This window comes from Podarcis erhardii, assembly GCF_964252035.2.
Source record: "Podarcis erhardii genome assembly, chromosome: 1".
NCBI classification, from domain to species: Eukaryota; Metazoa; Chordata; class Lepidosauria; order Squamata; family Lacertidae; genus Podarcis; species Podarcis erhardii.
Genome location: NC_138497.1, coordinates 4,930,442 through 4,953,233, shown reverse-complemented (window position 1 = coordinate 4,953,233; position 22,792 = coordinate 4,930,442). Strand labels below are relative to the sequence as shown.

The 22,792-nt window shown below is 47.4% G+C and overlaps 1 protein-coding gene across 3 annotated transcripts in view; it reads left to right on the top strand.

Annotated features, from left to right (window-relative positions):
- Positions 1–20,491, top strand: part of FRMD6 (FERM domain containing 6) — a 154,091-nt gene extending 133,600 nt beyond the window's left edge. For all 3 annotated transcript variants that reach the window (XM_081861445.1, XM_081861444.1, XM_081861446.1), the window contains 8 exons: positions 376–531; positions 2,374–2,439; positions 4,385–4,453; positions 7,280–7,454; positions 9,677–10,012; positions 12,917–13,051; positions 16,173–16,264; positions 19,240–20,491. In XM_081861445.1, coding sequence (XP_081717571.1) covers positions 376–531; positions 2,374–2,439; positions 4,385–4,453; positions 7,280–7,454; positions 9,677–10,012; positions 12,917–13,051; positions 16,173–16,264; positions 19,240–19,524 — 1,314 coding nt within the window. In that variant the 3' untranslated portion in view covers positions 19,525–20,491. The remainder of the gene's footprint in view (positions 1–375; positions 532–2,373; positions 2,440–4,384; positions 4,454–7,279; positions 7,455–9,676; positions 10,013–12,916; positions 13,052–16,172; positions 16,265–19,239) is intronic.
- Positions 20,492–22,792: the final 2,301 nt, after the last annotated feature.

The following is a 22,792-nucleotide window of genomic DNA, read 5'->3' as shown; positions in this document are numbered from 1 at the left end:
GCTCGTGTAATCTCACTGTTTACAAGTTGTACAAGTGACAATAAAGTATGACAATAAAGTATTTCAATTTAGCTTGACGCAGGTGGCAGGAAAAAAAATATGGAAAGGGTGAAGGTTCTGGGGGAAATGACTTGGGCAGTCCCACTTGCCATGTGTTTTGAGTGCAGGCTGTTTTGGCTTTAGGTGACATCCAGGGAACGTAACCCCCGCATAACTTGCAGGCTTGCTCCGGTTGGAAGCATCTGGAGGGCACTGGGATTTGGGAAGGCTGTGCCAAGTCGTCTCTGGTTGACTGTTATTTCGCCTAGCAAACCTGAGACTCCCAGCCAGGCGCAATTAACACCCAGCGCCCCTTCTCTCTCTCTCTCTCGGCAGGTGGTGGCAAAGAGAGGAAAGGACTACATTCTGAAGCACATTCCCATCATGCACAAGGACCAGTGCACCCTGACGGCCTCCGAGGCCCATCTGAAGTACATCAAGGAAGCTGTCCGTCTTGATGACGTGGCCGTGCATTATTATAGATTGTATAAGGTAGGGGGGGGGGCAGAAGCATCGAACGGGTCCTGTTAGGCAAGACAAGAGCCGCTGATCAGTTTGTGTCCTCCATTTGGGAAGGCGGAAAAAATTTCGTGTCCCTGGTCATTATTCTCTCTCCCCCTCCTGGCCCCAAAACAATAGGTTTTGACATATAAACGGCTCAGGACCGCAATACCTCCAGGACTGCCTCTTTCCATATGAACCTCCCCAGAGTGCTGGTTTTGACCTATAAAGCCTTAAACGGCTCAGGACCCCAATACCTCCAGGACCGCCTCTTTCCATATGAACCTGCCCGGACCCTGAGATCATCTTCTGAGGCCCTTCTTCGTGTGCCCCCTCCTCGAGAGGTCCGGAGGGTGGCAACACGAGAATGCGGCCTCCTCTGTGGTGGCTTCCCGTCTGTAGGATGCTCTCCCCAGGGAAGTTTGCCTGGCGCCTTCATTACACACCATTAGGTGCCAGGCAAAAATGTTCCTTTTAAAAGAGGCCTTTGGTTGATCTGTTTGACATCCTATACTCTTTTAAAATGTGGCTCTTTTCTGGGGCAGTGTTAATTGGGTTGTTGTTTTTATTCTGATTATATATGTTGTGAACTTTTCTGGGAACCACCCTGAGACCACCAGGTATAGGGTGGTATATAAACTATAATAATAATAATAATGATGATGATGATGATGATGATGATGCTGTCACACCTCTACTTAAGTTCAGTTCAGGTTGTGTCCCGCGGTAACCCGGAAGTACCGGAAAGGGTTACTTCCAGGTTTCGCCGCTCGCGCATGCGCAGTCGCTCAAAATGATGGCATGCGCAGAAGCGGCGAATCGCGGCACGCGCAGACGCTCATGTTGCGAACGGGGCTCCAGGACGGATCCCGTTTGCAACCCGAGGTACCACTGTAATAATAATAATAATAATAATAATAACAACAACAACAACAACAACCTCGGGGAAATTTAGTGCTGCATTTTCACGTGGCTCGCTGAGAAACTGCAGCAGTGTGTGTTTGCGACAGCACTCTTCAGAAACTGCTGTAAAGATAAGTTGCAAGGTCTGATTATGGAGGCCATTATTCATCCTGGCCACCAGGCTTTAGCCCTCGCTTCTGGAGGACAGCTGCATTTCAGAGGGGAGGGTGTTGCAAAATCGCATGGCGTCATGCTAGACAATTAGGGGTCTTTCCAACCCTGCAGTTCTGTGTTTCTGTGAAAAGCTGGGGCGCTAGCAGGAAGCAAACGTCTCCCCAGACCAATCTTCATATCCAGGCACAAGACAATAGAGGGCACCCTTGTTTAATGTGTGACATTTTAGTGTCTTTTTGGTCTCTGTGGAAGCCGCCCAGAGTGGCTGGGGAAACCCAGCCAGATGGGCAGGGTACAAATTATTATTATTATTATTATTATTATTATTATTATTATTATTATTATTACCTGAGGCCTTACAGATGTTTTGAACTACAATTCCCATCACCCCCAGCAAGCATGGCTGGGTAGTGGAGAGGTGCTTCTTTGAGGATTTGCGGCCCCAGATCCTTCAGGGCTTTATCAGTAACCAGTGATAGCTAGAATTTGGAACGGGATTGTGAGGGAAGCCAGCGAGGTGTGGCCCTTGTGCTAGCTGGTGCTGATGGGAGCTGTGGTCCGAAACATCTGGAGGGCGCCGGGTTGGGGAACGATGCTCTGTTAATCCACACACAACCTTGAAGAATCAGGGCCCCCCTCTTTTTTCTCCATGTCTGAACGCTCCTTTTCCCAAGTAAAACAGCCGTTCGAATTGTGTGTGTGAGGTGAGGGCTTTGTAAAAGGGCAAAAAGAGTCAGTATCATTTCTTTCTCACAGGACAAGAAGGAAATCGAGGCCTCCCTCACCCTAGGAATTACCACTCGAGGCATCCAGATATTCCAGGTACACGCCTCCAAAACATACTGTTCAGATGGCTTCTTGTTTTCCCAGACTTAAGCCGGCTTGCTTTCAGCAGGCTAAACTCTGCATGGAATCTGGGATTTGGATTTCCAGGGTGGGGAATGATGATTCACAGTCCTTCTGACTCTTGAGGCTTGCCTGAAAGCAGGTAACTTGTCTCCATGCTGGAAAGTCCAGGTTTTGGAGAGTAGAACTGCAGAAAGAGATGGGGAGAGTTTTCTGAAACCTAAGATGTGCACAGATGTACCTTTTTAGAAAAGATGTACCTTTTTAGGAAAAAAAGACCACTGGCATTTCTGCTCCCGTTGGATAACACACACACACAAACACTTTGCAGTCCATTCTCCTACTTGGCTGCCTGCCTTGAACCTCCCATTTTACATTGTAAAATTCTGCAAATGGTAAATATATTCAGCTATCGTGGCTGCTGGGACGCGGGTGGCGCTGTGGGTTAAACCACAGAGCCTAGGACTTGCCGATCAGAAGGTCGGCAGTTCGAATCCCCAAGACGGGGTGAGCTCCCGTTGCTCGGTCCCTGCTCCTGCCAACCTAGCAGTTCGAAAGCACAAAAGTGCAAGTAGATAAATAGGTACCGCTCCGGCAGGAAGGTAAACGGCGTTTCTGTGCGCTGCTCTGATTCGCCAGAAGCGGCTTAGTCATGCTGGCCACATGACCCAGAAGCTGTACACTGGCTCCCTCGACCAATAAAGCGAGATGAGCGCCGCAACCCCAGAGTCGGCCACGACTGGACCTAATGGTCAGGGGTCCCTTTACCTTTATCATGGCTGCCAGTTCATTTCTGCACCCAGTTCAAGCTACTGGAAAAACCCCTTCCCTACAGACTCCCTTGGCTGTTAAAATTATCAGAGGGGTCTCTCGGTCTCCCAACTCCCTCAGAAGTTCACAGCCATGGTGGCGGCAGCCCAGGAGAGGGTCTTCTGTGTGGTGGCCCCTAACCTGTGGAAATTCCTCACCAGGGAGGTGCGTCTTTCATTGTACACTGAAGACACATCCCTGGCGCCTGAGACATGTGTTTTCAGGGCCTGTTCCTGTGATTGTAATCTGCTTTAACTGTTTTTTAGTTTTACATTGCCGTAACCCACCACGGCACCTCGGGTGGCGCTGTGGGTAAAAGCCTCAGCGCCTAGGACATGCCGATCGAAAGGTCGGCGGTTCGAATCCCCGCGGCGGGGTGCGCTCCCGTCGTTCTGTCCCAGAGCCTGCCAACCTAGCAGTTCGAAACCACCCCCGGGTGCAAGTAGATAAATAGGGACCGCTTACCAGTGGGAAGGTAAACGGCGTTCCGTGTGCTGCGCTGGCTCGCCAGATGCAGCTTGTCACGCTGGCCACGTGACCCGGAAGTGTCTGCGGACAGCGCTGGCTCCCGGCTTTTAGAGTGAGATGAGCGCACAAGCCTAGAGTCTGTCAGGACTGGCCCGTACGGACAGGGGTACCTTTACCTTTTTTACCCACCAGGAGGGGGACGCAGGTGGCGCTGTGGGTAAAACCTCAGTGCCTAGGACTTGCTGATCGCAAGGTCGGCGGTTCAAATCCCCACGGCGGGGTGAGCTCCCGTCGTTCGGTCCCAGCTCCTGCCCACCTAGCAGTTTGAAAGCACCCTTAAGTGCAAGTAGATAAATAGGTACCGCTCCGGCGGGAAGGAAAACGGCGCTTCCGTGTGCGGCACTGGTGCTGGCTCGCCAGATGCCGCTTAGTCACGCTGGCCATGTGACCCGGAAGTGTCTCCAGACAGCGCCGGCTCCCGGCCTCTTGAGCAAGATGAGTGTGCAACCCTAGAGTCGGACACGACTGGCCCGTACGGGCAGGGCTATCTTTACCTTTAACCCACCACAAGGCATGCTAGAGAAGGGCAGGTAATAAATATAATGATTGCCGTTGTCTCTTCCCCCCTTTTATTCCTTCCCAGAATGTAAACAGCGAAAGGCAGTTGCTTTATGACTTTCCTTGGACGAACGTGGGGAAACTCGTGTTTGTGGTGAGTAGGGAGACACCAAAGTCAGACTCGCCTTTCAGTTCCTCGCAAATATTCTGCCTGTGGCACAGATTTACACAACAGGTTTTCTTGGGGTGCATGCTTGGGGTAACCACGTGCAGTTCCCATCGTTTCACCTCAAAATGGAGATTGTAGGAAAGGTCAAGGGGGAAGGATGGTGAGGCAAGCTAACATATTTTTGGGGAAAGGTTTAGTTTGGCCGGGGGGGGGGGGAAGGCAAGTAAAGTGGGGATGCAACCAGAGAGTATAATGTGAAGAAAATACAAAAGAAAGTATTTCTCTAAATGGCACATGGTTATGTGCAAGGGACGCGGTGGCGCTGTGGTCTAAACCACGGAGCCTCTTGGGCTTGCCGATCAGAAGGTCGGTGGTTCGAATCCCCGCGATGGGGTGAGCTCCCGTTGCTCTGTCCCAGCTCCTGCCAACCTAGCAGTTCGAAAGCACACCAGTGCAAGTAGATAAATAGGTACCGCTCTGGTGGGAAGGTGAACGGTGTTTCCGTGCGCTCTGGTTTCCATCACGGTGTCCCATTGCACCAGAAGCAGTTTAGTCCTGCTGGCCACATGACCCGGAAAGCTGTCTGTGGGCAAATGCCAGCTCCCTTGGCGTGTAAGTGAGATGAGTGCCACAACTCCATAGTCGCCTTTGACTGGACTTAACCGTCCAGGGGTCCTTTACCTTTACCTGCAGTCGCTACCAGCTTGCCCGCATGTGGTCCAAAGGAAATATAAGCAACTCGGCCAATATCAACATTGCGTTGGAACACCGTGATGGCCACCTCATGAGCCGACAGTGGCGGGGAGAAAGAGAGAGGTCTAATCCTCTTTTAAAGCACTCCAAGTTGGAGGGAGTTCTGTAGTTTGTGCAAAGAACTCCTTTCTTTTTATCTGTCCTGAATTTTCCAACGTTCAGCTTCATCAAACATCCAGGAGAGGGAGAAAAAAGTTTCTCTGTCCACTTTCTCTGTGCCATGCATAGTTTTATAAACTTCTGTCACGTCGCTTCTCCTTCGCCTTTTTCCTAAACTAATAAACCCCAAATGCTGTAACTTTTCCTCCCAGGGGAATTGCCCGATCTCTTGGATCATCTTGGCTGCCCTTTTACAAACCTTTCCTAACTTTACAATATCCTTTTTAAGGCGACCAGAACTGTAAAGTTTCTGGGTTTTAGTATTGGACTGGATCGTCGTCGTTGTTTTTCTGCTGATGCACCTGAGAAGCAGTGCATTTTAATTACGGCATATTTTAAATCCCGCATTTTAACAGTGTCGTCATGCAGTCTTTGGTAAACTGCTTCGAAGTCACCTTTAACAAATAAAGATAATTTCAAGGCAGCGCCTTAGAGAGGCTGCCTTGCTTTTTTTAAAGACTCAGCTCTGCTAGCAAGCTCTGCAGCACTTTGATTTGGGGCCTCGCATATCCAAAGCTTCTATTTTTTGTTTTGTTCTTCTTTTACGAGCTCCACTTCCTGGCAAGAAATAAAAACCCTCTCAAAGCTGCTTGCGATAAAATACTTACAGAATAATAAAGCGGCAACAAATAAAACAGAGCAGCCAAAAGTTTTAAAAAAAACCATGTCAGCACCGCTAAGGTAGGCAGCTGATAAAAGTCTTCCTTGGAAGACAGAATTAGCCTTTAAAGGCTGAGGAAGAGCAGGATTCTTGCAGAGTCTCTCTCAGCAGTGTCTCCCAAAAAGCAGGTGCCACAAGGACCCTTCCTGAGGGCCACATTCGTCTCTGAAAAGGCAGCTAGGGGCCACATCCCAGCAGGAGGCAGGGCCAGCAGGAAGAGTGCGTGGAGCAAAAAACGTACATTTTCCCTTCATACTGTTCATCTATAGCCATTGGCAGCCCTCTCCTCCACAAATTTGTCTAATCCTCTCTCTCTTTTTTTAGACATATTTTTTTATTGATTTTCACAGGTTTTACAAATTTACTTATATTTCAATACAGTCATACCTTGGTTGCTGAACTCCTTGGAACGCATATATTTCGGCTCCCGAACAATCAAAAACCGGAAGTGAGTGTTCTGGTTTTCGAACAATTTTCGGAAGCCCAATGTCTGGCGCGGCTTCCGATTGGCTGCAGGAGCTTCCTGCAGCTAATCAGAAGCGGTGTTTTGGTTTCTAAACGTTTTGGAAGTCAAACAGACTTCCGGAACAGATTCCGTTTGACTTCCAAGGTACAACTATATATGTTTTTCTTAAAATTTTTGACTCCCCACCCTTACTTCCATGGTGTTTTTATTCCACCTTATACCTACTGTTTTATATGACATACTTTAATACAAATTAACCCCAACAACAACAACAACAACAACATTTATTTATTTATTCATACATACATACATACATACATACCCCGTACATCTGACTGGGTTTCCCCAGCCATTCTGGGAGGCTTCCAACAAAATATTAAAAATACATTAAAACATCAGTCATTAAAAAGTTCCCTAAAAACTTCCCTAGACATCTTCAGATGTCTTCTAAAACTCAGGTAGTTGTTTATATCCTTGACATCTGATGGAAGGGCGTTCCACAGGACGGGCGCCACCACCGAGAAGGCCCTCTGCCTCATCATTGTTTTCATTCCACTGCTCATAATTCGGACGCTGCCTGCATTTTCATTTGTCTACAGCAGTTCTTCAAATAGTCAAGCCCAAGTTGGAGGATATTGCAGCAGGAGGGAGTTCCACAGTTTAACTCTGCGCTGCGTACAGAAGTGCTTTCTCTTTTGCATCCTGAATCTCACGGCAGCGTTCGGTCTCCGGGCCCCAGCTGACTCCCAAATGCGCTCCTTTCTCTCCGCAGGGCAAGAGGTTTGAGATCCTGCCCGACGGCTTGCCCTCTGCCCGCAAGCTCACCTACTACACCGCCTGCCCCCTGCGCTCGCGGCACCTCCTGCAGCTCCTGAGCAACAGCCACCGCCTCTACATGAACCTGCAGCCCGTCTTGCGGCAGATCAGGAAGCTGGAGGAGAGCGAAGGTAGGAACAGCCCTGTCTTGGTTCTTCTTTGCTTCGGCCTGTGTCTCTCGCCTGCCAAGGGTGCTAGTCCACAAGGTTTTGAGCAGCCAGGAGAACAGGAAGCTGACGTCTACTGAGTTTAAAAGCGCAGCTGTGGGAGTAGAAGCCGCCACGACCCCCTTTTCTAGGGATGGGGGGACATGGAGGAGCTGTGAGATGATGGGGGGGGGGCTTGGTTGAGTTGTAAAGGGAAATAAAGGTAAAAAGTAAAGGGACTCATGTGTCACTGTGGTCTATTTTTTAAAAAAATAATATTAAAGTTTCAACAATTACAGAAAGAAAAAATAAACATACCACATTAAACAAAAACAAAACAGCACACCAAAATATAAAAAAGAGGGGGGGAAACAAAAAAAAACAGAGAAATAAAACCCATTAAACAAAAACAAAAACGCAAAAAAGAAAATGCATCAGATCTCCTCATTACCATTCTTTCATTAGCTTATTTCCTTGACCACCTCACACCTCCCTTTTTTGTATTCTAGGTCTATTATCTATTTCAGCAAATCCTTTCCCTCTTTTAAAATTTTTGTCCTGTAAATTGTCTTAATATAATGTAGCTTTACTTTTCCTCTTTTCACCAATTAACAGTCAGTTATTCCCAAATCCTTTATATCCTTCCTGCTAAAATCATATAATATTGTTCCAGCATCCTTCTAACAGATAGTAATTTTACAGTGTTTCTGTAAATAGTCTTTAAATTTCCTCCAATCTTCCTCCACCGACTCTTCTCCCTGGTCTCGGATTCTGCCAGTCATTTCCGCCAGTTCCATGTAGTCCATCACCTTCATCTGCCATTCTTCCCGGGTGGGTAAATCTTGTGTCTTCCAATACTTTGCAATAAGTATTCTTGCTGCTGTTGTAGCATACATAAAGAAAGTTCTGTAGGTGGCGCTGTGGTCTAAACCCCTGAGCCTCTTGGGCTTGCCATCAGAAGGTTGGCGGTTTGAATCCCCGCAATACTGTGAGCTCCTGTTGCTCTGTCCCAGCTCCTGCCAACTTAATAATAATAATAATAATAAATTTTATTTATACCCCGCCCTCTCCAGCCAAGACCGGGCTCAGGGCGGCTAACACCAAATATAAAAACAATTGATTGAAATACAGCTTAAAAAACAAGATTAAAATACAACATTAAATCATTAAAATGCAACCTCGTTTCAGTGGAACTCAATCAAAAACTTTTTTGGGGATGAAAACGTCAAGTCTTCACCAAGGCTAACTTTCCAGACTGGTCCTACATGGGCCAGAATCTTTTAATGTTTAATAGGTTATTGTATTTTAGTGTTCTGTTGGAAGGCACCCAGAGTGGCTAGGTAAACCCAGCCAGATGGGCGGGGTAGAAATAAATTATTATTATTATTATTATTATTATTATTATTATTATTATTATTATTATTAATTATTATTATTTATACCCCGCCCTCTCCAGCCAAGACCGGGCTCAGGGCGGCAAACACCTGATATATAACCAAATTGATTGAAATACAACTTGAAAACTTAAGATTAAAATACATTAAAACCTTTAAAATACAGCCTCATTTCAATGGAAACTCAAATCAAAAACTTTTTGGGGGATGAAAACGTCAAGTCTTCACCAAGGCTAACTTTCCAGACTGGTCCTACATGGGCCAGAAGCTTTTAATGTTTAATAGGTTATTGTATTTTAGTGTTCTGTTGGAAGCCACCCAGAGTGGCTAGGTAAACCCAGCCAGATGGGCGGGGTAGAAATAAATTATTATTATTATTATTATTATTATTATTATTATTATTATTATTATTATTTATACCCCGCCCTCTCCAGCCAAGACCGGGCTCAGGGCGGCAAACACCTGATATATAACCAAATTGATTGAAATACAACTTGAAAACTTAAGATTAAAATACATTAAAACCTTTAAAATACAGCCTCATTTCAATGGAAACTCAAATCAAAAACTTTTTGGGGGATGAAAACGTCAAGTCTTCACCAAGGCTACCTTTCCAGACTGGTCCTACATGGGCCAGAAAAAAGCCAGGGAAGTCCTTAGCAGTTTGAAAGCACGCCAGTGCAAGTAGATAAATAGGTACCTTTGCAGCAGGGAATCAAAAGGATTCCAATTGATAACCCAGCTGGCGGCTGGAGAAAGAGAGGAGTGTGGTGCCTTGTCTCTCCCCTGACTCTCCCCGTCTTTCCTCCCCAGAGAAGAAACAGTACCGCGAGTCCTATATCAGCGACCTGGAAATGGACCAGATGGAGAAGCGTTCCCGCGCGAGCGGCAGCAGCTCCGGGAGCATGATGCACAAGTGTCTCTCCCGCCTCTCGACCGCCAGCCACAGCAGCTCGCACACGTCGGGAATCGAGGCTGACCCCAAGCCCAGGGGCGAGCAGGGGGGCGAGGACGAATTCCTGCTGCCCTCCGCCCACCACAAACTGAGGGCCTGCAGCTCCCAGAGCAGCCACTGCAGCTCCCACACTTCGGGCGTGGAGAGCAGCGAGAAGGAGCGCCTGGAGGAAGAAGACTCCTCCCAGGATGACGGTAAGTCCGGCGGCAGGGCCAGCGCCGAGCCTGCGGGGCGGGCCCCTCCCTTTGGGGACGGATGGGCTAATAATATTTCCTCACTGTAGTTCGCTCAGCCGAACCCCCACAAAAAAAGCGTAGGATGTAAATCAGATCAGCCTAAGGACTGTTTAAAAAGGAACTTTTTTGCCTGGCACCTAATGTAAAGAAGGCGCCAGGCAAACTTTCCTGGGGAGAGCATTCCGCAGACAGGGAGCCACCGCAGAGAAGGCCCCGTTCTCGTGTCGCCACCCTCCGGACCTCTCGAGGAGGAAGCACACGAAGAAGGGCCTCAGAAGATGATCTCAGGGTCCGGGCAGGTTCATATGGAAAGAGGCGGTCCTGGAGGTATTGCGGTCCTGAGCCGTTTAAGGCTTTATAGGTCAAAACCAGCACATTGAATTGGGCCTGGAAACGAATTGGTAGCCAGTGCAGTCGGACCAGGATTGGTGTAATATGCTCAAACGGTCTTGCTCCGGTGAGCAACCTGGCCGCTGAATTCTGCACCACCTGAAGTTTCTAAAACATTTTCAGAGGCTGCCCTACATATAACGTATTGTAGTAATCTAACCTTGAGGTTACCAGAGCATAGGCAACAGTAGTTAGGCTCGAGATCAGGACAAAGAGACAGTGGAAGAAGATTGGAAGAAGTTTAAAGACTATCTTAATAAACATTACAAAATTAATGAAGGCTAGAAAGATATGGGTTTAAAAATTAGTGGTTTACAGGGGCGTTGTTTAAGGAAAAAGAATAGAATTTGCAAAAACTATGGGAAATAATGGGAATGGATTTGCTGATAAGATAAATGAGATTAGAATACAGAAGGGGGAGGTGTGAGGAGGTTGGAGAAATTAGGTATAGAAAAGAAGGTTTGAATTTATACTTGTTTTTGGTTTGTTGGTTTGTGTATGTTCTTATTGTTGTTTGTGTTTATATGTTTTTATTTGAAACTTTAATAAATATCATTTAAAAAAAAAAAAAGACAACAGTAGTTAGGCTATTCTTGTCCAGATAGAGGTGTAGCTAGGCCACCAGCCAAAACTGATGGAAGGCGCTCCGGGCCACTGAGGCCACCTGAGCCTCGAGCGACAGCAAAGGATCCAGGAGTACCCCCAGGTTGCGAACCTGCTCCTTCAGAGGAAGTGTAACCCCCTAACAGAACATCACAAATCGTATTGTAAAACCTTTATTGGCATCACATACAACATCCAAAACAAATACAGAATTTCCACTTCCCCAGTGGCACAGAACATTTGCTAAAAGGAAGGAGGCAGAGCAGTCTATCGTCATATCTCTAGGTCTCCAGGGAGATCAGACGTCTGCAGTGTATTTTGATGACAAAAAACCAAATAGAGATATTTAGCCACTAACTTGGTGAGCTCCTGGTCATTCCCCAGTAATAGAAAATGTATGACCTCCAACCCTGGTTTCCAGTTGGGGATGCAGAGTTGATCTAGAAATTGCTGACGGAGACCAACATATAGTTTACAATGAAGAACCGTATGTGTAAGGGTTTCCACCAGGTGGTCTTCACATGGGCAAGTTTTTTCTCCTTCCACTCTGCCCGAGAACCTTCCCCAAAGGAGGTTTGATGGATTTGAATTAAACCTGGCCAGTGAAAATGCCCTTCTTTCTTGAGGGTTAAGAAGAAATTCAAGGTGATTATGGTTAGTTTCATGTGCCCAAGAAAGTTGAAATGAAAATAAAGAGGGGAATGTTTTGCCTGCTGCTACTGTTAGTTCTTGGCGTTCAATTACCGAACATCACGTTCTTGTCTCCATTACCGTACATCACAAACGCAGAATAAACCCTATAGGATTGTTGACAAGTGATCAGTGAAACAATTGCAATCTATGGTCAACGAAGCAACAACTAAAAAAGGGGAAAGGGTTAAGCACCCCCTCCAACTGCAGTTTCTCGGTTTCCGGCTGCAGCAGCCTTGCACCTCCTTTCAGTTTTTGGAAAGATCGCAGTCACATTTCTTGTCTGCTTTGATGCAGAAGCACCTGCAAACACGGTGCAATGAAAATGTCTTTGTTTTTCCAAAGCCCACACGTATGAGAATGGGCAGGGCCGAATTTAGGTGCAGTGCGACCCTCAGCTACTGAAGGTCATGGGGCCCTTTATATGTCCAGCTGTCCTTTGTCAACAACAAATTGTCACTGTTTTTTGTGTTGAATAGATACTATATGGTAATTTAAGGACCTAATAGGTATCTGAAGCCATTTGCACATGTTGCCCTGCAACCAGTCCATGCAGAATGTAGGCACCCTATATATAGAAAGGAGCAAACCAGTGATATTTGAGGGAGCAGGCTAGCAGGCGGGGCCCATGACTTACATCATGGGAGCCTACACAACTCAAAACCCAGTTGCTGTTTGTAGGTTTTATTTTATTTGTTTTTTATCTTATAGTTTGGAAATGTACATCCAGGTTTTTTTCCCTTTAAATTTTTTTGGGGACCCCAAGAGAGTGGGTCCCTAAGCTATAGCTTGTTTAGCTTATACAGTTATACCTCAGGTTACAGCTGCTTCAGGTTGCGTTTTCTTGGGTTACAGACCGCCGAAACCCTGAAGTACTGGAACGGGTTACTTCCGGGTTTCGGCGGTCGCGCATGCGCAGAAGGGCTAAATTGCGCTTTGCGCATGTGCAGAAGCGCCGAATAAAAACCCGCACGTGTGCAGACGCGGGTTGCAAACGTGCGTCCCACACGTATCCCGTTCGCAACCCGAATGTCCACTGTACGTAAACCCTGGATGGGGGAATCCCAAGATCCTCTGCATGAGGGATGAGACGATGCTCTGCTGTGTCCTCAGTGCTCTTCCCCGTACTGCAGCCTCCCTTCCCTTCTCCCATCTCACACCCCTCCATCTTTGGTTCAGAAATAGAGATGCTGGTCGATGACCCTCGAGACCTTGAGCCCACAAGCGAAAGGTCCCTGGACGACGTGAGTCCCGACGTCTGCATTTACATCACCGAAGACATGCTCATGGCCAGGAAGTTCAACGGGCACTCAGGTAAAGCTCCCAGGAGCTTGGCATAAGCATGGAAGGAATTAATAACAACAACAACAACAACAACAATTTATTACCCATACCCTGCCCATCTGGCTGGGTTTCCCCAGCCACTCTGGGCGGCTTCCAACAGAATATTAAAATACAATAATCTATTAAACATTAAAAAGGGATGTGGGTGGTGCTGTGGGTTAAACCACAGAGCCTAGGACTTGCCAATCAGAAGGTCGGCGGTTCGAATCCCCGCGACGGGGTGAGCTCCCGTTGCTCGGCCCCTGCTCCTGCCAACCTAGCAGTTCGAAAACACGAGAATGTGCAAGTAGATAAATAGGTACCGCTCCGGCGGGAAGGTAAACGGCGTTTCTGTGCGCTGCTCTGGTTCGCCAGAAGCGGCTTAGTCATGCTGGCCACATGACCCGGAAGCTGTACGCCGACTCCCTCGGCCAATAAAGTGAGATGAGCGCCACAACCCCAGAGTCGGTCACGACTGGACCTAATGGTCAGGGGTCCCTTTACCTTTACCTTTTATTAAACATTAAAAGCTTCCCTAAACAGGGCTGCCTTCAGATGTCTTCTAAAAGTCTGGTAGTTGTTGTTCTCTGGTGGGAGGGCGCCACCACCGAGAAGGCCCTCTGCCTGGTTCCCTGTAACTTGGCTTCTCGCAGCAAGGGAACTGCCAGAAGGCCCTCAGAGCTGGGTGCTCGGCAGTAGAGTGTCTGCATTGCACACAGAAAGTTTAGGGTTCATGGAATCATAGAGTTAGAAGGGACCCCGAGGGTCATCCAATCCACCCCCTTGCAGTGCAGGAATCTCTGCTTAATCTCAGAATCAATCACTGCCCGGCAGCCTCTCCAGGAAAGACTCGTGTCTGGAAACCCCAGAGAGTCGTGACTCAAAATCAGGCAGCTTCCTGTTTGAATCAGCTCCTTCTTCAGAACATCTTCAGGTGGCGCTGGGAAATGCTTCCTGCCCCTAAAGCTCAGGGAGGATGAAATTTAAAGAATATTTAGTTAAATATGCTAAGATAATTTAAATAGAAATACTTGCAAATACCAGATTGGCTTAGGATTTAAGTATGTGATTTTATATAATAATATGTTTAAAGTTTATATGAAAAGAAGTTAATTGACTAAGTAAATTTTATGAGAAATTAGTCTTGGAAAACTGTTACAATGATATACATGGACATTCAGCCAGGGGGATTTGAGGAAGTCACCTAACAGTGTAAATAATAGTGGAATAATTACAGTTAAGATTTATGTGTGTTTGTTTGTTTGTTTATAAATTTGGAAAATCAATTTTAAAAAATTGAAAATAAATAAATAAAGCCCAGGGGAACTGCTGCCAGTCAGTGTGGGTAATGCTGAGCATTTGGCAGTAGCCTCGCCGTGATGAACTCCCGCCGGGAAACCAATGTCCCCACTGTGGAAGGACGTGTGGATCCAGAATTGGCCTCCACAGTCACTTACGGACTCATTGCTAAAACCATGTTCGTGGAAGGCAATCTTACTCGGCCACGAGTGTTTGCCCAAAACAGAATACTGAACTAGATGGACCAAGAATCTGTCTTGGTATGAGAGAGTTTCCTACATTCCTAAATATCACAGAATCACATATTTGTGGATTTGGAAAGGGTCCAAGCTCCTGCAATGCAGGAATCTTTCACCCCACCCGAGACTCGAACCCACAACCCTGAGATTAAGGGTCTCACTCTCTGCCGACTGAGCTATCCCTCAGAAATCAAATGAACATCTGAGAAACCCTGCCAAGTTATCAAAGAAATAATACACAGGTAAAGTTGTATCTAGGGACGCGGGTGGCGTTGTGGGTTAAACCACTGAGCCTAGGACTTGCCGATCAGAAGGTCGGCGGTTTGAATCCCCGTGACGGGGTGAGCTCCCATTGGTTGGTCCCTGCTCCTGCCAACCTAGCAGTTTGAAAGCATGTTAAAGTGCAAGTACAGTGGTGCCTCGCAAGACGAAATTAATCCGTTCCGTGAGGCTTTTCATATAGCGGTTTTTTCGTCCTGCGAAGCAAGCCCATTGACAGCTTAGCGGATTAGCGCTATTAGAGGTTTAGCGGCTTTTAGCGGATCAGCTGATAAGCGTCTTAACGGCTTAGGAAAAGGGGGGAGGGGGGGAAACCCGCAGGAACTCGCAAGACATTTTTGTCTAGCGAAGCAAGCCCATAGGGAAATTCGTTTTGCGAAGCGCCTCCAAAACGGAAAACCCTTTCGTCTAGCGGGTTTTCCGTCTTGCGAGGCGTTCGTCTTGCGGGGCACCACTGTAGATAAATAGGTACCGCTCTGGCGGGAAGGTAAACGGTGTTTCCATGCGCTGCTCTGGTTCGCCAGAAGCGGCTTAGTCGTGCTGGCCACATGACCCGGAAGCTGTACGCCGGCTCCCTCAGCCAGTAAAGTGAGATGAGCGCCGCAACCCCAGAGTCGTCCGCAACTGGACCTAATGGTCAGGGATCCCTTTACCTTTACCTTTAATGTTGTGTCCGGCTATGCCATGCTCAAAGGTGAATCGTAGAATTGCAAAGTTGGAAAGGGGTACTAGGGGTCATCGAGTCCAAGCCCACCCCGCCCCCGGCAGTGCAGGAATCTGAACATAGTGCACCGCACAGCAAAATTCATTAAACAGGGATAAATAAACAATCCGTGCCGAGTTGAGATTTCCCAGGAAAAATAACTAATAAGCAAGAGCCACATAATCTCACCATCCATTTGAACTTTAATGGCTACAGTCAGTTTAATCAATACCCTGAAACGGAAACGGAAATTGTGTTTTGTCTTAAAAAGCTATCGGATGATAAAAGAGTGGACGGGGTCTAATATCACATCGGCACTTCTTGTTCCAAGGCGTGATAAATGTGGACCGTCTCTGCACAAAATGGTTTTCGGGGATATATTACCAGTTCTGTCTCTTGAGCCACATTCGCCCATTCCCACATTCTGAAAATGCAGCTGGGTGGTTGTGAAGCACCGGATTTTTCCATTACGCTAAAAAGCAGGCTTCCGATGTACTGTTCCCTAAACGGTGCTTAGCGGTTCTGTTAAGACCTGGGCCACCCTCGAATAATGACGAATTCTTGGCTCTTTGCTTTCTTGTTTCCAACACAGGATTAGTCGTCAAAGAAGTCAGTTCGTCCACTTCCAGCTCCTCGGAGACCGTGGTCAAGCTTCGTGGCCAAAGCATTGATTCATTGCCCCAGGTTTGTAAGTTCTGCATGAGTCCATAAAGTTCTGCATCCGAGGCCATAAAACCATAGAATTGTGGAGTCTCTAGTGCAGGAGTCAGCAGACTTTTTCAGCAGGGGGCCGGTCCCCTGTCCCTCAGACCTTGTGGGGGGCCGGACTATATTTTGGAAAAAAAGATGAATGAATTCCTATGCCCCACAAATAACCCAGAGATGCATTTTAAATAAAAGGACACAATCTACTCCTGTAAAAACACCAGGCAGGCCCCACAAATAACCCAGAGATGCATTTTAAATAAAAGGACACATTCTACTCCTGTAAAAACACCAGGCAGGCCCCACAAATAACCCAGAGATGCATTTTAAATAAAAGGACACATTCTACTCCTGTAAAAACATGCTGATTCCTGGACCGTCCATGGGCCAGACTGAGAAGGCAATTGGGCCGCACCCGGCCCCTGGGCCTTAGGTTGCCTACCCCTGATCTAGTGCAGGGATGTCAAATAGGTAGATCGTGATCTATTGGTCACGCGGTGTCTGTGGTAGATCGCTGGACCCTCCCCCCACCCCAAAAAAGCTCAACAACTTTGGTAGATCACCGCCAGTTTTTTTTTTAATAGTGGGAGCAGATGTCAGTCTCTTGAAAGCTGGGTGTGCCTGCTCTAGTGTTTCCTTAAGCCAGTGGTTTTCAGCCTGTGCGCCGTGGCACCTTGGGGTGCATTGAATGATGGTCAGGGGTGGCCTGGGCAAGACTGGCCTCTTTCCTCCCCTCCCTCCTCTGATGCCCTCTTGCGTCTCTGCCTCCCAAAGGTTTGCAGGGCTGTTTGAGTTTTTTAAATTTTTTATTACAGTGGTGCCTCGCAAGACGAAAAGAATCCGTTCTGCAATTCTCTTCGTCTAGCGTTTTTTTCGTCTTGCGAAGCAAGCCCATCGACGGCTTAGCGGATTAGCGCTATTAGCGGCTTTTAGCGGATAAGCGGATAAGCAGATAAGCGGCTTAGAGGGGGGGGAGGAAAAAAACCCCGCAGGAACTCGCAAGACATTTTCATCTTGCGAAGCAAGCCCATAGGAAATTCGTTTTGCGAAGCGCCTCCAAAACGGAAAACCCTTTCGTCTAGCGGGTTTTCCGTCTTGCAAGGCATTCGTCTTGCAGGGCACCACTGTAGTTTTTATTAAATATTACAAGAAAAGAAAAAGAAAAAAGGAATAGAAACAAAAATCAATACATAACACTGTAAACTCATTTGTCTACGTATTTTCCAACACGCAGACTAGAAAAGAAAAGAGACGAAAGCTAAAAGAAAAGAAAAAAAGAAAAAAAATACTTTTCATAATTAATAATGCCAAATTTATACTTCGAACATTACTATATATATATATATATATATATATATATATATATCCTAGTTAAAATATTCTAAAAGACTTCCACCGCATTCACCACACGTCTCTTAGTTTCTACTTCACCTTTACACCTGTTCTTCAGTCACTCCTTTTTCTTGAGTTCTTTCATAGTCCATCAAATCTTTGTGTTCTCTATATTCTTCACAAGGTTAGTCTAAGCACAACCAAACTTTCATATTTGAGGCTTGCAGGGCTGTTTGTTGCAGCAGCCCTGGCTACAAGATCCGCAGGCAAATGGTGCCTCTGGGTCTGGCCAGGGGCGGCTGCTTGCCAGGAGCTAAGGCAGACTCAGAGTAAGCGAGGGGGGGGAGCCCAGCCGGCCAGTCCGCCAGCCCTTGCTGTTGGGAATGGACAGACAAGTCCCAGGCCTCTATGGGGCAGTGTGAGGAGGCACCTCTCTTTGGGGATGCTCAGAGACCAGGGGCGGCTGCTTGCAGCAGCTGCCCAGAGGACTCCCAAGGAGAGGGGAGAGGAAGCTGAGGGAACCCTCCACAAGGGAGGGTGTTTGAAAAGGGGTGAGGAGCTGCCAGTTCTGCAGGCAAGGAGGGACCTAACTGGGCTCCTTAACCCCACAAGGGAACCAAGGAAGAATGTAGTTGGTCAAGGGAGCCATGGACTCCAAAAGGTTGACAGCTTCTGCTTGAAACCCTTCTATGGTTATATCCTCCAGAAAAACAATCTCTCAAATGACCTGTTGATGGCATTTTACCATTGTTCTGTTGAAAGTGTATAAACTTATGGACTGTGTGTGTGGTTTGGGAGCTGCACGCTCAGGGGAAAAAGAATGCTGTCCAGGGTTGTAAAGACTGCGGAGAGAATAACTGGGTGCACTCTTCCCACCTTGGATCAAATCTATGCTTCCAGGTGCCATAAGAAAGCGGCAGAGATAGCGCAGGATAGTGTGCACCCCGGAAATGATCTCTTTCAGCTTCTGCCTTCTGGACTAGGACTAGCCGCCTGAGAAACAGTTTCTATCCAAATGTGATTTTGGTTTTAAATGCAGTGTAAGGTAGTCTCTGTGGGAGTATATTGTATTTAATGATGGGGTATCATCAGTTTTATTAGGTGGCGCTGTGGGTTAAACCACAGAGCCTAGGACTTGCCGATCGGAAGGTCGGCGGTTCGAATCCCCACGACGGGGTGAGCTCCCGTTGCTCGGTCCCTGCTCCTGCCAACCTAGCAGTTCGAAAGCACGTCAAAGTGCAAGTAGATAAATAGGTACCGCTCCGGCGGGAAGGTAAACGGCATTTCCGTGCGCTGGTCTAGTTCACCAGAAGCAGCTTAGTCCTGCTGGCCACATGACCCGGAAGCTGTATGCCGGCTCCCTCAGCCAATAAAGCGAGATGAGCGCCACAACCCCAGAGTCAGCCACAACTGGACCTAATGGTCAGGGGTCCCTTTACCTTTAAGGTAGTCTCTGTGGGAGCATATTGCATTTAATTATGGGGTATCAGAGCTTTTAGGGGGCTAACCAGGCTGGGATAGCAGGCTTGTTGGTTTCTGAAGGTCTGATGCAGATATTTTTCAATTTTGTTGTTCTGTATGGGACAATGAAAATAAAGATGATTGTTTCCTGTTTCCTTCAGACGGCCTGCCGGAAGCCAAAGACCTCCACTGACCGGCACAGCTTGAGCCTGGACGACATCCGGCTCTACCAAAAGGACTTCCTGCAACTGGCCAGCCTCTGCCAGGAGACAGCCCAGAGCTACACCTTCGGCTGTGGCCACGGCCTGGCCGAAGAGGGCCTCTACTGCAACGGCTGCTTAGCACAGCAATGCATCAACATTCATGACGCTTTCCCCGTCAAGAGGACAAGCAAGTACTTCTCTCTGGATCTTGCCCACGAAGAAGTCCCGGAGTTTGTCGTCTGACGCTGCCTCTCCAGAAACGCCTCCGGAGCTGGGTACTCGGGAGGGAGGTTGACCCAAGAAAGAGGACCACAGATTCCCTGGATTATTTCTGGTGCCATAGCAGGGGTATATAGAGATATATATTCCCCGTCAAGATCTCTTCTCGGATACTACACAGATACTGTGTGTTGCACTTTCATAAAAATGTGCCTGCCCCAAAGGCTGGTTCTTTCCGAATCGATGTCTGGAAACACGGAGGTCTTCTGTTCTCCGAAAAGGGGAGGCCAGCCTTGAGCACTTGTTGGCTCTCTCGTTTTGACAAGAAAAACAGATGCACAAAGATTGGCTTTTTAATTTTATTTGCCTCACACCAAGCTGCCGTCTTTCTTCCGCGCTTCAGGTGGCCGTGGCTTCTTCCTGCATCACATTTTGCAGCTTTCTTCGGGTCGGCCATTGTGGCATCGATGCTGAAAGCGAGGACATCGGTCTCTATAGTCTTCTTTCTCTCTCCCCCCCCCAAACCCTTTTTATTTCCTGCACTGTGTCAAGCCAAAGAAATGCACACGTCCCAAACGGGAAGCCATCGAGACCACAGGTGTGAGCAATAACTGACCAAAGGGACTTTGTCCTCCTTTGGTCGAGAGGCCTGGGGGAGGGCAGCAAGTGTGTCGCCATGCAGTCGGGCCACCTCGCCATTTTCCTGTTCTTCCCCACCAAAAGGAAAAGGACTGCAGTGACATCATCTCCCATCTGATATTTTGTGTTGTTTACAAAAGAAAAAAAAGGGGGGGGGGAACAGGCCTGAAAACCGATGTTCGGAAAAGTGGGATTTTGAAAGCTGCTGGAAGCGTTTTCATTTGAGGTGGAAACAACCTCATGAACAGATAATCTGTCAGGATGTAGCAATAAGGTTTGCTGACCAAAGTACCTTAAATTTGAGAGAGAGCGAGAGAGAGATATTATATAAAAAAATGCGTATATAAGTATAGAGAGGAGTATTTGTTTATTGTATGCTTGAACTTGCAGATCTCCCGTTTTACGTTTTGTTTTTCTGTTTTAAATGCCTTTTGTAGAAACAGTTAACTACCCCCCCCCAAACACCCCATGATACATATATAGACAATCTTATAAGCTCTACTTACACACAGGGAAGAAAACTTGCTCCCCTTTTCTTTTTGTTGTTGAGGGAGGGGGGGTGTTGTTGCTGCGTGGCTTCTTCCTCACCCCCATAATATATCTTTGCTTTCTTTTTTTGAACTGGGTCTTCTGTGTATCCTGAGATGCTCCCCTCCGCCATCCTCTGACCACAGGCTCGTTAGGAGAATAGTTTTGCCCCCTTACCTTTAGGGTCTCCCCACTCAGCATAGCTCTTTATAAAATACGCCAAATACTTGACAAATACAGTAACATTTGTGGGCAGCAAACGCATTTTGACCTGACCTCCTCTGTGCAGCTACTGCAAGATTGCATCTTACGTGTGTTGAGCTTGCACGATTTCGACCATACGCGGTTGGAGGCAGACCGATTGGAATCGTGCAACTGAACTGCAAACGAGGTAGAGGTCTTTATAGAGCTCCTTACGTTCTCCGCCTTACTTGTGGGGCAAGGCCTGCTTACGACGCCGCCTTGGGAATGCTCGTGCAATATCTCTCAGGGCCATCTGGGTTCCTGCGAGATTTCGTGTGAGCATCCCAGAGCCAATGTTCTGAGCTGGCCTTCATCCCCAAGTTAAGGTAGAGAGCTTAAAAGCTCTTTTCCCCCTGCTGGATCTGTGTGGTTTACCCGGCAGAAAATGAGCTTTTAAGCTCTCTGCCTTACTTGCACACACCTGGTAGCTGCAGACACGACTCCAGGGGTTTGGGTATATATGATTTCTGTGCATACGCAGAACCCTTGGAACCAACCCCCCACGTAAGATGTACAATATTTATTAGTCTTCCGTGGAATAAAATAGCGCAAAGGTATGTGCACTGCCAGAGAGCTGGAATTGGCCGTGACTTCTGCTTCGCGACCCAAGCAGTAGCAAACATATTTTTTGGGGGGGGGGCGGCAGCCCCATAGCCTGTTGCTGACCAGCGTTCCCCATAGCCTGAACTTTGAGCCAACAGCTTTAGAAGGTGACGCTCAGCTTCTCCGTTCTTCTGGAAAAGTTGTGCCATTCTCCAAGGGGAAGGAGGCTAGTGTTCAGAGGATGGCGGTCTTAGAATTACGTCTTTTCATTAAACGGGTCTGGGTTGTACCCTATCTCAAATTGTCCCAAGACCTTCTGTGGGAGCGGGGGAAGCAAAACGATTTAAGTTTCTTAGCACGATGCCTTTTTAAAAAAGCACGCAAACAAATATTTTTGAGAGGTTTTGTATTCACAGCCATACAGCATCGCCATATTTTGATACACTTGACTTTTTCCTAACTGGAGCCTTTCTTAAATATATATATGTACCTGTATATATATATTATTTTATAAAGCTGAAAGCAAGGGTATTTTTCTAAAGAGGCAGAAAATTTCCATTCTTTCCTCTCCCTCCCCCCCTTCCCCCTGTTTTGGTATCCAAATAGGCTGACCAGCTAATCAGTATTAAGAGTTGAGCCAAGAAGAGTCTCAAGTTGGGCACGTCTAGATTCTGCCAATTGCTTCTAACGAGCTTTCACTGGTACCTGCGCTCCTCAGCATGTCAGCACAAGATGTTTGCAGCTTCCTTTTGAGATTTTGCTTTGTGATACAGGCAGGGGTGTGTGTGTGTGTGTGTGTGTGTGTGTGTGTGTGTGTGTGTGTTTGTTTGTCGTAAAGCGGCAGTTGCAGTGAGACTGCACGTCCTTTATGTTGTGCTTTGCCATTGGCACTGCCTGTTTGGCACAGGTGCCAACCCCCTTCTCCATAGCATTCTGGTATCAGCCGTTGCAAATTGCAGACTCCACCCCTGGCAGGCCAATCTTAGTCCCTCCTCAGTCAAGGATGGCAACCTGTCAGGATTTGTCTTGCCCTCACCTGGGGATTCAAGTACCTGGTAGCCTGCAATACACGGAGTGTAGACCGTGTTGGGCTTGCAGGACTGTATATAAAGGAGCAATGTTGCCGTTGCTTGCCCTGTTCCTCGCTTCCCATTGGACAGCCCTCTTGTCATTTGGCACATCATCAGAAGTGGCCCACCCAGATCTGTAGACAGAGGCTGGATCTTGGTGAGACAAATTTCGGCAAGGAGCAAGGCTGACCTTTCACTCTGGTGTGGTGGTCAGGGTGCTTGAGAAGGGCAGGTGATGTTACCAATAAGCTTGACTGGTTTACCCTGGA